This window comes from Coloeus monedula, assembly GCF_965178545.1.
Source record: "Coloeus monedula genome assembly, chromosome: 1".
In the NCBI taxonomy this organism is placed as follows: domain Eukaryota; kingdom Metazoa; phylum Chordata; class Aves; order Passeriformes; family Corvidae; genus Coloeus; species Coloeus monedula.
In genome coordinates, this window is record NC_138781.1 from 26,096,422 (window position 1) to 26,109,598 (window position 13,177).

Consider the following 13,177-nt stretch of genomic DNA (forward strand, 5'->3'; position numbering starts at 1 on the left):
GAAGCACATATTCAAATTTTGTTCTAAAGCACTTTTTAAAAATACAAAATAAAATGTAAGTTATTTGTTTACCATATTCTTTTCTTCCACAGTACTAAAATTTTTAAGAATGTGTTTCTAGAGTTGTAATGTGATTAAGCAGTCCTGCTCGGTAAAAACAGATCTATCTTAAAAAAAGAAAAATGTACCCTTCTTCTTTTTCATTGTGATCCAATTATTTTCCATCCATCGATCGAGAACAAGGAGGGTTAAAGAGGCCACCTTATTTAAAAGAGGTGGACCAGTATTAATTTATTTTTATTTAATTAATTAATTAATTTGCCTTTTGCTGCTTAAAGAGTCATGGCACTTTTATTCCTGAATCGGAAAATCCTGATCAGTAGGTGCTGAGAGCAACTCAGTCTTGTTGCTGTTTGTAGACTGAAGCTTTTACAAACTCTGGCTCCTGGTAACCTGTTTACTGAAGGTGGTGTTGACAAGTGCTCCAGCTACAGACTGTTTATGGAGAAAATTAAAATCAAATATCCATCCTTCCTTTCTCTTACTGACCCAAATCTCTGTGGAGAGAGCAGGTGGAAAGTTGTGTGAGATGACACTTGCTTAATTCACTTTTTTTGGCATTAAAATACTTTAAGTTTGTAAACATGACATATTGCTAGTCTTGCCACATGCTTGGAATTTAAGCAGCATGATAAAAACCTCAGAACATATCACTTAGTACAGCAATTTTTATTCATGCATCTGTGTGAGAATCCATTTAAGATCCAGGGGTTTAGTTATTTAACAAAACTCCTGAAAGCATGGCTGAGGATGTTGTTCCCAGGTATTGCTGGAAGAAGTTTTACCTGAGTTCAGACTAGTAATTCTTTTCTCTTCACTCTATTTATCTTCTTTTCTGAAAACCAAATCCAAGATAATTTCCTTTTCCTTTCCTCTTACAGAAATTGTTACCCCTCTGTCTTTTTCCTCTCATTGATACTGACATTCTAGGGAGATATTTCATTGATGTTGCTGACTCCCTCAGTTACTCAAGGAGAGATTTCCTTTTCTTCTTAAAAAAACCCAAAACCGACAACAAAACAACCTTCTGATCTACACAATTTTAGTTGCTCTAATTTGCTGAAGAATGTATTGGCTTTATTTTTGTGTGAAACTATGTTTGCTAAATATTTTCTTACTGTTTTTTTATTTTTTTATGTTAATTTGTCAAAGGTTTTTTGGTGTTTTGGTGTTTTTTTTTTTTTTTTTTGGTAGACAGCTTTCTTTTGCATTCAAATCCTTGGATTTTCATACACTTAGGACAATAATGAGAGAATGCAGTCTTAGCCCTCTTTTTAGACATTCTGCTCCATGGGCATTTACCATCTCAGAGAAGCTGTCATCTTTTTCCTACCATAGCAGGTTACCCTGTTGGAGCTTCTACAATAGCTGGGGTTGGGAACAAGAGGTAGAGAGACATAAATGCAGAGACCCAGTTTGTCTAAGCTGCTGCTGTTCAGGAGATTAACCTTCCAAAAGTCCTTAGGATATTTTTTTGCTTGAAGCAGTAGAGAAAATACCACATCTTCTTGTCACTAACTACATAGACCTAATGTAGCTGCTAAATTAAAACAGAATATTTAAATACTGGTTTTTAGTTTTAAATTTTTTTAAATTATGCAATTAAAGTTTTGTATTAAATTAATTTCTTAGTATATTCTCTGTCTATATTGAATGTCAGTTATCTGAGTTTTGCATTACATCATGAATGAAGATAGCAGCAAAATAAATGGAAATACTTTGTGCTTCTGGATGGTACTGAAGTTACAAAACAAATCCATTATCAGCATTTATCAGACTTGCCTGTTCATTTTGTAATATATTGACTTGTCCTTCTCTTCTGGTTTGTGGCTGTGGAATGCAGTGCTGGATGTCTAGAGCTGTGTGCATTTGCAATTACAGTTCTTCTGGCTTGCAGTTCACTTACTATAGTAATTTTCATTAACTTTTTAATCTTCCAGCATACCTGCTACAGAAAGAAAGGAAAAAAAAATCTGGCCTAGTTAGTACCATTTCCTGGCAGTGGCAGAAGCACAACGTGCTAAATATTGTTCATGTTGCTTATTATGTTGAGATCTTTGCTATGAATAGCTTGCATAGTACTTTGAAGGAACAGAGGAACTAGATAAACTGTTCCTTGTTGAACCCACACCCCTTTCTTTCTTCTAAGATAATTTTTATTACAATATTCATGTTACAGAGGGGACTGTTGTCCAAAATTCACCTGTAACGATGGTGCCCTAAAACTCAGGGGCGTCCAGAGAGGAACAGGGAGGCAGCAAGGAAAGGAACCCTGCTATTGAGAAGGCATAAGTGTTGATACAGGTCTTCAATTATCAGACCCAAAAGTGATGAAATTGGTTGGGATACAAGGAAAGATAAGAGCATAATTACTTTCGTTAATGGTGGGAAATTAAGACTTAAAATTTTTAATAAAGCTTTAGAACATTTTCTGCTTCCTTTTTGTTTCTGTTTTCTTTTAGGTTTGCAGTCTTCTTTTCATGTTGCATCTTACGCCAGTTTGTTCACAATGTTATAGTTTCTCATTATAGATGCCCACATTTGAGATGTTTTGGTTCTCTTTCTTCAAACTGTTACTGAATGAAATAAATAATAGGAGTTAGGAATAAGAAATAAAAAATCACTGTACAATTTTGGTTATATTGAATTCAATATATTTGCTAAATTTATCACTAATGCCCCTCAAAATATTTCCTGTGACATATTGTTATTATAGGGGATTGAGTGAAAACAGAATCTTCATCTTGTACTGCTCTGAATTTGCACAGTTGGTAACGAAGAAAATCATCTTTTTTCTTCTAGGATGACAAAATGAGGTAGTGGGTTTAGACACTAGATATGAAGTCTTTTGTGGTATTTAAGAATACTTTTCAGGGTAGAATTACATTCTGTAAGTGTCTCATAAATAAAACTCACGGGCATCTCTAGTACTTACTAGGACAGTTAAGGTAACACACGTTAACCATGGAACATTCGGAGTATCCAGAGTTCAAATGGCAACCTTGCAGTTCTTCCCCTCTGCAGAGATTAACAGTTTTATGGCTGTTTGAGAATCACATAGTAATTACAGCAAGTTTATTCCGCATTTACACTAAAGAATTGTTCTGGTAATTACACTTTTCTAATTGCTTTAATGCCAATAAGGATTCAGAAATGTACATCATTGTTGATACTTAAAGTGTGGTTTAGTGAATATTCCCCAGCTGTTCTTTGCAGGCCAAGATACTCCGTGAGGAGCTTTGCTGTAATAAAGAAAATCTATAGAATGTCAGAACCTCTTTTCATTGTTTCTTTAGAATTTCTTTTCTTTAAGATTTCAGTGGCATTAACCTGACCTTGATTTCCTTCTAGTTAAGAAACAGCTGAAAAGCATGCTTTAGAGGAGAAAGAAAAATACCTAAAATGTATGTCACAAATTAGTAAAAATATTCTTAAACTCTTATTTATAAAATTGGTTCTGTTTTACTCTGAAGAGCAATATTGATAAACTTGTACAGGTAGCAGGAACTCTTTAAGAAAGACAAATTACTTCTGTATTACAAAATGAGAGTCTTAAGAAGCTTGGAAACAAGAGCCTAAAGCAAATGGGAAAGCTGATTTCCACTGAGAACCATTCTTGCTTTTAAAAGCCTCTCCAAGGACTCAACTCGAAGCTTTCAGCCTGTAGGTCTGCCCTGCTGCAACCCCTGACAGCACCAATCTTTGGCCACTGTTACAATCCCAGACACTGCATTTCTGCTAATAAAGCAAGCAAGCAACCAGAAGAAATTTGGATATAGCAGAAAGCTACTGCAAGGTCTTCAGCACTTCTTCTTACATCTAATTTTGCTCTCCCAGCTAGGAATAACTTTTTTCTTGAGTGTCTGGAGGGGAGGGCTGACTAAAATTTCAAGTGAATCTTGAAAGAATAGCAGCTCTCATTATTCACACGTGGTTTTCTGAACTATCTCAGGCATCTGTATTGTGCTTGTCCAGGTGGGTTTGTTTCCTTATTACAGTTCTGTAAGGACGTAGGTCACATACTTACTGGTGTGTTGGGGTGATTTTTGTTAATGTTTTGGGTTGGGGGTTTTTTGGTACTTGAAAATTATCATTTTGTGCGCTTTCCCCACCGCCAGCAAGGTTTTACTGACCTTTGTTTGGACATCAGAAGGAATTTTGGGCATCAGAAGGAACTTTCTCACAGAAAGGGTTGTTAAAATTGGAATGGGCTGCCCAGGGACTTCATGGAGTCACCATCCCTGGAGGTGTTTAAGGAAAGCCTGGCCATGGCACTCAGTGCCATGCTCTGGTTGAGAAGGTGGTGTTTGGCCATAGGTTGGACTTGATGATCTCAGAGGTCTTTCCCAACCTAATTGATTCTCTTCCTCTAGCTTAAATGTTTGAATACAAACCTTGTGAGTAATTTTTCTTTCCCCCTCTGTTCATCTTTGCCATTACCATTTTTATTTGAAAAGTGAGTTGTTGTCATCAATGGAGGTACTCATTCCAGAATTCCTACAAATTTTCTGAGGAGGTCCAGTGAATATCCTAAAGCATCAACCAACACATTGGAGGAACAATCCCATATGACAATTTCCATTTCCAGGTACATCAGTAATTACTACATAGATACCTTATGATACACTGTTTCCTGTGATACCACAAACTTGCCTGAAACACAGATAATTCTTTGCCACCAGTAGCATAGCAGGTGTCTGTCGTAAGTATTATATTGCTGGATATTTACTAAATATTCTGAAAGTGCAGACTGAAGATACTGTTTGTTTCTCAAGGCTGTTTTTTAAAGAAAAATAGATCTGTTTCTGGAAAAAAACCCCTTTTTTACAGAAAGCGTAAATTTTTTTAAATTAATAACTTTTGATAGAAAACCTTGTTCAAGGGTTTGGATTATAATAATGCTGGCACTAATCTTTGATTCTCCTTCAGAGCACTGTAAATCCAGCTTCTCAGTACATTGGAAAATGTGCATTTTTTCTTCCTTACGAGACTCTTGGCAAACTTTATGGGAAATACAAAGACATGCATCGAATTAGATGTTTTTTAAAAACAGCTGAGAAACATCTTTTTTAAGAAGAGAAAAAAGGAATCATTTACTTTAGAGGATAATTTTATACTTGGTTAGTTTCAAAATAATACATTGTTATCAGAGCACAATTAGTATCTGGTGGCCAGCTACTATATATATTTACATAGTGTTTCTTTTATCCCTGTTCTTTTGGATTGCAAACCAAGAATGTAGAAGACACCTTGCTTATTTGAATTAAATTTTATTGCCATACCTTATGTAATTTTTACTGATTTTTTGACTCCTTGGTGTATGGTGAAATGTAAATCAGTGATCTTCTCAGTCCATTCAATTAATATTTCTCATAACAGGATTGTGTGTCATAGCATTTGGCAGTGCTTAGTTTAGCTAATGTCCAGATAATATGCTCTGAATGGATTGTATTCTGGATAAATAAGTTAGGCATTTAAGTAGAAACCAGTGTGACTAATGTGCAATATCAAATTCTCTAGGACTTGCAGTTCTATATATGCTTGAAGAATGCATGCATAAAGCATAAGCCATTTCCTAACCTTGACCTTGGTTGCATCACATCATTTTGTGCTGGTGTTTGCATTGGAAGCAGTGTGGGTGACCTCGGCACCAATGGGTGACTGGTGTTCCCTACCAGAGTGTCCAGTTCTTCACCACATTTCCTGGAAGCCTGCTGGGGAGACTGGCTTCAGCAAGGCCTTTTCACTCATGTGGCTTCTCCAGCACAGGAACGAAATGCATCTTAGCCCATGTAAAGGGTATCTTCTTGTTTTGGAAGCACAAAAACTTGTCTGGTTTGATAGGGTCTTGCACAGGAGGCCAACGTCTAAATATCACTGCAGGAATGCTCAGAAACAGCCCTGCATAGCAAAGGGCAGTGACTGCTTGTGATGACTGCACTAGGCAGAACTGAAAAATTACTTCTTGCTACCTGAATTCTTCAGGACAGGAACGTTTTTCTTCATATAGATAAATAAAATGGGACTTGTTATAAATTAAAACAAGAATGCAAGCTTTTTAAGATAATTAAAAATAACTGTTTTCATTGGAGAGTAGTGGATTAAATGTGAAACTGAAATAGAAAATCTAGACTCCTTTTCCCTTTCTGTTTTAAACTGATCTTGTCATGTTAGGCCCACGACCTCCTCATGAGGGGTTGAGTAAACTGAGACCCAAAGATTATTGGATTTAAGATCAAATTATGGCATTTGTTAAACTGACCTGACATTTTGCTTTGTTTCTGACTTACCTGTACTATGTTTATCTCAACCATTTTGGGCTTTCTTTATGATACTCTTTTGACTATTCAATAGTATCATAACCTGTTAAGACTATTAAGAGCCTCACTAGCAGTATGCAGGGACTGAGTTTAGTAAAATGATGCTTTCACAGTAAAATAATTCTGATGTAATTCATCCTTCCTTACTGCAGTCTTGCTTTCAGATATGGAGTGGGACTTGGGAGTAAGCAAAGCTGGTCCTTGCTGTGTCACTGTCAGTACATGGTATCTGCTGTGTACAGAAGGGGTTTTAATTTCTGGGTCTGCCCATTTAGCACCATTCTAACAAATGTAAGGTTTATGGAGGAAAAAAGATTCAAGATGCTTTGTTCTCGCTCTGACTTGTTTTTCCCTCTTTGAAGTTAGTTTTGCCACGTGATGGTCTAATTTGCATTGTAAATTGTGTTCACCCAGCTTGGGGGACAATTAAGATATAAACAGGTATTCATAAAAGTATAATTTGCCAATCAAAATAAACATTAGATTCTAGGGATTTCTGATTATCATCTGAATGACTGGAATAGGACAGCGAGTGAGGGATCATTTTTCCCTGAAATCTGGGAGGGGAGGGAGGCAGAAAGGTTTTAGAAGATCTAGTTTAATTGATTCCTAGATGTAACCCTGGTTTTCATCTGGGGTTTTCTGGCCCCCTTCAGAATATGGGAACGATGTAATACAAGCAAGTACCAGCACCTCAGTAAATGATCCACAAGTTATTTCTTTCAAGAGGGAATGTAATAAATTTGTGCAGAGTAGAAATTAAGAGAAATTTTTAAGTTTACAGCAGCAACGAATTTAGGGACTCACCTGAAGTGCTGTGGCATGTTCTTTCAGATAAATATTAACATAAATAAATGTTCTGATTGTTTGGCAGTGTTCTTAGCAAGATAATATGTCTATACCAGAAGATGTCTATGATTTTTGTTCTGATGCATACCTTGGGCCCTGGCAAGAAGGAAGACTTCTCTCAAAGTGTTATCAATGAGCAGCCATAGAAGCTAATACCTCTTGGAGATAACTATATCTTATCTTGGAGATAACTATATTGATTAGAAAATAAAAGTACAAGAGGTTTTAGGGTTTTTTCTGAACTTACAGTACTATTGGCCATGTTTTTTTGCTCACAGCTTATAAAGTTAGAGTAGGAGAACTATGCAGGCTATCTTCCTGACTTCTCTGCCAGCTTTCCTATTTTCTCTGTCCTCTATAGATACCAGAATCAGTAAGGAAACCCTTACTGAAGAAAAGAAATCTTCTCTATTAGCTCTTGCCTCTGCTGCTGCATGTAGCTTTCTGAAGAGTTGTTAACCACATCTGAAAATGGAGAACTGAGAAAAGGAAAGCCAGGGAAAATAAAGAAATACCTGTAAACTGTCGCTGTAGGAACTGTGTAGTAACAGACATTCCAGTATTACAGTAGCATGGAGAGTATTGCTCCTCTTTTACATTGGATCATAACCAGGAAGGTTAGTAGCTGTATGTAGCAGTCATTCCTTTTAATGAACTTCTTAACCTTCAGAAATTTTGCATTATTATCCTGTGACATGATAGTAACAGATGTTGGGAAGTTTGTCTTAAGCCTTAGGTTTCAAATCATTGTGAGTATGAACAAAAGCTTCCAAGTGAGGTCCATTTGAGAGCGTGCAGCACCACTAACCCTCGTGTCCCAGCAGGCTGTGGAGGAGCACGCGTCCGCTGCCACTCAAGGCAAGTGCTGGCAGTGCCACAGGCTGGCAAGATTATTTGTGTCATTGTTGACTCATTGTTGGCAGGTTAATAGAAGGTTTAACACTGGTTTATCTGCCCTACCAGATGAAATGTTGGGTTGTGTAAGGAATGACTAGTATTCAGGTCATGTTCAAGTCAAAGCCAGTCCTTTCTTTGGGAAGAAAATGGAGTTTCTTTTTGCCTGGCTAAATACTCCAGGCAAGAAGACAAAGCACCACTCCACCACCCATACTGCTCTTCTGTCAGTCAGCAACGCCCTCAGGTTCTCTGGAACAGCCATGATCTGTGACATTCAACTTCAGCACAGGTCAGATCTTGAGCAGCACCACACCCCTAAAAATCATGGATGCAAGCAACCTCCATATGACTGGATCCATTTCACTCTTATGATCAGGTGAATACCAAATTAGTGTTTAAAGCTTTTCAGTGCACTGCCTTCCCTAATAGCTGTGTAAACTTTGGATTTTTCTGGCTGCATGTTGAGTGGGGGGGGGTTGAAAAGAAGAAGTCAGGACTTCATCAAAGTCAGACATTCCTGTCTGTGTTCACAGCTCTGACATGACTTGTTAGGCACTTTCAAACACATTATTGAATATTTCTGTATGTGTCAAAGTAGAAATCCTCATAACAAACATCTTGCTCCTAGAGATCACAGAATCATCGGGTGGTTTGGGTTGGAAGGGACCTTAAAGATCATCTAGTTACAACTCCCCTGCCATGGGCAGGGACACCTTCCACTAGACCAGGTTGCTCAGAGCCTGTTATCGGGAGCATCATTATGGGTGCCTAATGTGAGAGGTATCAGTTTGCATAGGATCTTATTGCTATAAATAGTAAAACAAATTATATTTGATTTCTAGAGGCAGAGTAAATAGTCTTTTCTTTGTTCTTAAAATGGTAAAGGTTTCAGGATAAACACTTAGTAAGGTCATATTGGTAGGTCAGGATCAAAGCTTGCAAGCCTATTGGGTCCAACATTATTCTCTAAATTGTGTTGACTACTTCTGTATGGCAAGTTTTTTTATTTCCTTGTTGGTTATGGTTCTTGGGTTGTTGGTGTTTTTTTTAAGTTTTAACTGTGTTTTTCTATAAAGGACATGTTTGGCACTGCATATATTTCCCTATATAATAGAACTTACCAGCCAGTCATGCAATTCTATTTCACACTGGAAAGCAACATCATTAATCCTTTGAAATAACTGGGATAGGAGCGTTCGTAATGGTGAAAGTCATGCCTTTCTTGGACAACTTCTGGAAAGTCATAGGGGGAACAAAAGATGGAGCTTCATCAGTTTATGAAAGGAATTGTATGAAGTAATTTCCCCTAAACAAGACTGAACATAATGACAAAAAGTCCCACAAGCCTTATGGGTTTCATAAATGCAGAGTAATGTTGGGTAGCCTGCCTGAGTTCAAGAAGCGTTTGGACAACACTCTCAGGCACAGGGCGTGACTCTTGGGGTGTTCTGTGCAGGGCCAGGAGTTGGACTCAATGATTCTAATTTCCCTTCCAATTCAGCTTATTTATTCTGTGATTCTGTGATCTCAGTAATCATTACAAAAAGTCTTATTTTTGTTTTAGCCTTAATTCTGGTCAACCGGAGCCAAAGAATTATATCAACATGTACTAAGAACTGCTATTTTAGATCTACCTAAACTGAACTCTGAAACTGCTTTTATTTATTTGTTTGTTTGTTTTGTTTCCCTTTACTAGTAGGTCCTTGTGGTTCTAAGTGCAAAGCCATAGCTGCTTGATTTGTAGTGTGCAAATTTCTGTTCTTCTGTTCTCTTTAGATAAATACAGGGCACCGGTCACAGTTGACTGTATCAAGAACAGAGGTGGGAAATCAAAGGAGTCAGACTTTGGAAAGCAGCCCTTTCATGTCAGACCTCCTGAGTGACGTCCCCTTTGCCCTCGCACCACATGTGTTAGCAGTGCAGGGCACCCACAGTGACGTTCCTGACCGACTGCTCACCTACGACATCAATGATAATTTATCAAGATTTTGGTATGACTTTACACTTGAAAACTCAGTGCTTTGTGATCCATAATATTTTCTTTATTTCTTGTGCCTCTGTCAAGGAACAAGTCTTCAAGGGAAGATAAAGACTTACTTTAATTGACTTAATATTTTGGGGGCCTGCCACTGGTATATCAAATGGATTATTATTCACAACTGTGATATATTTCTTAGCTTTAAGTGAACTATAACTTAGTATGTTAAATATTCCATTTATTTCCAAAGAAATCAAGCAAAAGTGTTTCAGCCTTAGTAGGAGACTGGCTGCTGGTATCTACTTCCCGTAGGTAGGCTGCAGACACAAACATTTCATGACTTTAAGAGGAAGTCTATGTCTCAACTGTTTTGTTATTTCAATTTGTTACAAAACACATAGATCCTGTTACTCATATTAAGATCACCTCTTGATTTTGTACAGATAGACACCAATATTAACACTAAAGCAATGCTGCTCTGCTCTGCACTACTGGACAGACAGCTTTTCAGTGAAACCAAGTTTTAAAACTCAGAGTTAATTACAAGCCCTTAAGTAATCATTAAGACTGAACAGAATTGGTTAAACTTTCCAATTTCAAAGTGAAAATCAGTTGCTTCCTTCCCTTTTCCAGTAGATGGTATTTTGTCCATCTCATTTTGTGCCTGCCTGGAGATGTTGTCCCCGCCTGCCTGTTGGCTGCTGTTTGTTCTCATTACCACATGTGTTCCTGATTTATATACAGATCAGCTTTTCCATTTTAACCTCTTTGCCCCCTGAAGAAGGAAATCTCAGGACACGTACTTTTAATGGTCACACCCTTCTTTTTTTAATTTGTGTGCCAGAGGTACAGATGGCAATGTTTAACAACAGGAAAACATAACATTGTTTCTTATCCAACTAAATTAAACTGCTAAATACCTAAACATGCGTTCTCACAGACCACTGTGTCCCCACTCACAAGCTTTGAGCATGTTTTTACCGACTATGACCAGAGCTGCTGTTCCACCAGCAACAGCTCTCTGATGTCACATCATGATTTTTGATGAATAATGATCTGTGGCACACACTTACTTTCTCTCTTGGGGTACAATATATATATTGTGCTAAATGTTAGTGGATATTTTCCTATATTTTTTATGCTCTGTGGCAGCTTAAGGTACATATATTTTCAGATTTGGATTGTCTTACAGTATTTGATACAAATACTGTAAAATGATGAAGAAATTACATTGTGAATATGTCTTAGGTTGTTAAATTTTCATGGTTTAGATTTTTTTAAATGTGCGTATTTAATATTTTTGACAGCTGTGTTCTTAAATGTTTTGAAGTTATTGTTTCAAGGGGAGTATTTGTGCTGCACTCCAATAAAAAGAAGTTAAGTAATAATGAGTTATTTTTATGTGTGAGAGTTATTACGTGGTTTCACCTGTATTGTTTACTACAGCTCTGACCATTCAGCTTTCATGGGAACTTGAACTTGGAAATTCAGTTTGAAAATCTTTTCAGTGTCATTTAAAAATTGGTGTCCTTCTAATAAAATATATCACACTCTCATCTGATGGATTCTGTGTGCTGTGTTGGTGACTTGCAGTGGTTTAGGTGGCATCCATGACACTGCTTGGAGAATAGTATGGCTGGGAGCTGGGAAGTACTCAGGCCTCCTAGAAGGAAGAATTAGTTTTATGAAGTTATTCAGAACTGTTTTGTTTTCTGAGTTTTTTAGTTAACACATACCCAAAAGCACTAAAATAATTTTAGTGATTATTTTATCTGCAACAGTTAAAAATTTGATCAGTCCACAAATAGGGTGTTTCCATTCAAGTTGTCCATTTTGACTCTGAAATGTTTCTGCAACTCAGCTGGTCTAGAAGCAGAGCTGTAAAGCACTCTTGAAGACCAAACAAACTCACAATACTGGTTCTTTCTTTGCTAGCTGACTTGGCATGTAATTTTTTGCATTCATTTTTTGCCTAAAGTTAGACGATTTATCTAAAATAATTACATCTTGTCAGATTTGAGATCTGTTGCACTCACAGCTGTCCTTTCAAAAGTAAAGGAGCAGCAAAGGAGAGTAGGGAGGAGGTTGTATTCACTATGATGAGAAATGTGGACAGTAGGTTTAAACATTTGGCCTTCATCTTTAATCGCCCCCTGTAAAGGGTGAAATTTACACCCAGCAAAATACCACTAATGAGCAAGAGTACTGGGAATGTGTCTCCTGACTGTCCTCTCTTTAGTACAAGCTGGGGCTCAAACCTCTCCCTTGCTTGAGATCGTCCCTAAAATTGGATTAATGCCTTATGGCACGTGGTCAAAGGTAAATCAAAGAACCACTGCATCCAAAGCAGCCTGACAGAAGGCTGACTGGGAGATGGTTCCTGGAGACAACTCCCTGGTGACAAACTCAGAAATGGAACCAGACAATGCCATGTCCAGCAGGTCAGTCAAGGCAGTGGTTACAGATCCAGTTTCTGCTGTTTTCTGTAAAGTGTGATCCAAACCATGATATGACAGTCAGCAAATATATACACTTGTGTGGTCACAGAGGAGAGGGTTTCACCCTAAAACACCTAAGGGGAAAATGCAAAGAGCATATTCACCACAGCAATTACAGTATCTCAAAATAACACACAGCTTATTGCATTTTTAGCTGGAGAACCTCTTACGTTCACAAAAGCACTAAAGCAGCCTCCTGGGCAAGATGAGCGGGTTGTTCTGAACAACAGCATAAAACTGGAGCTTGAGAAACTGCCCTCCTCCCCACAAGCACCCTTTTGTTATGACACGATAATTCATCTTGCTTTAGGTTTTCTCTGCTCAGCCTGGTAAGGAGAGGAACCAGAAGTGCAGCTCCTAGGGGTAATTCCTTCCCTTCCTGAGTAACTGCGACTCTTCTGCTGATGACAGGGCAATTCCAGATGAACCAGATTTCTTTCTGAAGCCAGAGACTTTACAACAACAAAGAGGCAGAATATCGTCCTTAAATTCCAAAGGCAGACTTCTGTTTGGTGCTGTAGGAAGACAAAGGTTTAGTAAACCAAGCTGAGTTCATTCAGCCTACCCTGCTGTGC

General features: G+C 37.7%; 1 protein-coding gene across 1 annotated transcript in view; it reads left to right on the forward strand.

Moving 5' to 3' along the window:
• The window catches only part of UMAD1 (UBAP1-MVB12-associated (UMA) domain containing 1), a 79,126-nt gene extending 67,354 nt beyond the window's left edge, over positions 1–11,772 (forward strand). The window contains exon 4 of the mRNA XM_082288694.1: positions 9,903–11,772. Coding sequence (XP_082144820.1) covers positions 9,903–10,160 — 258 coding nt within the window. The 3' untranslated portion in view covers positions 10,161–11,772. The remainder of the gene's footprint in view (positions 1–9,902) is intronic.
• The last annotated feature ends 1,405 nt before the right edge of the window (positions 11,773–13,177 follow it).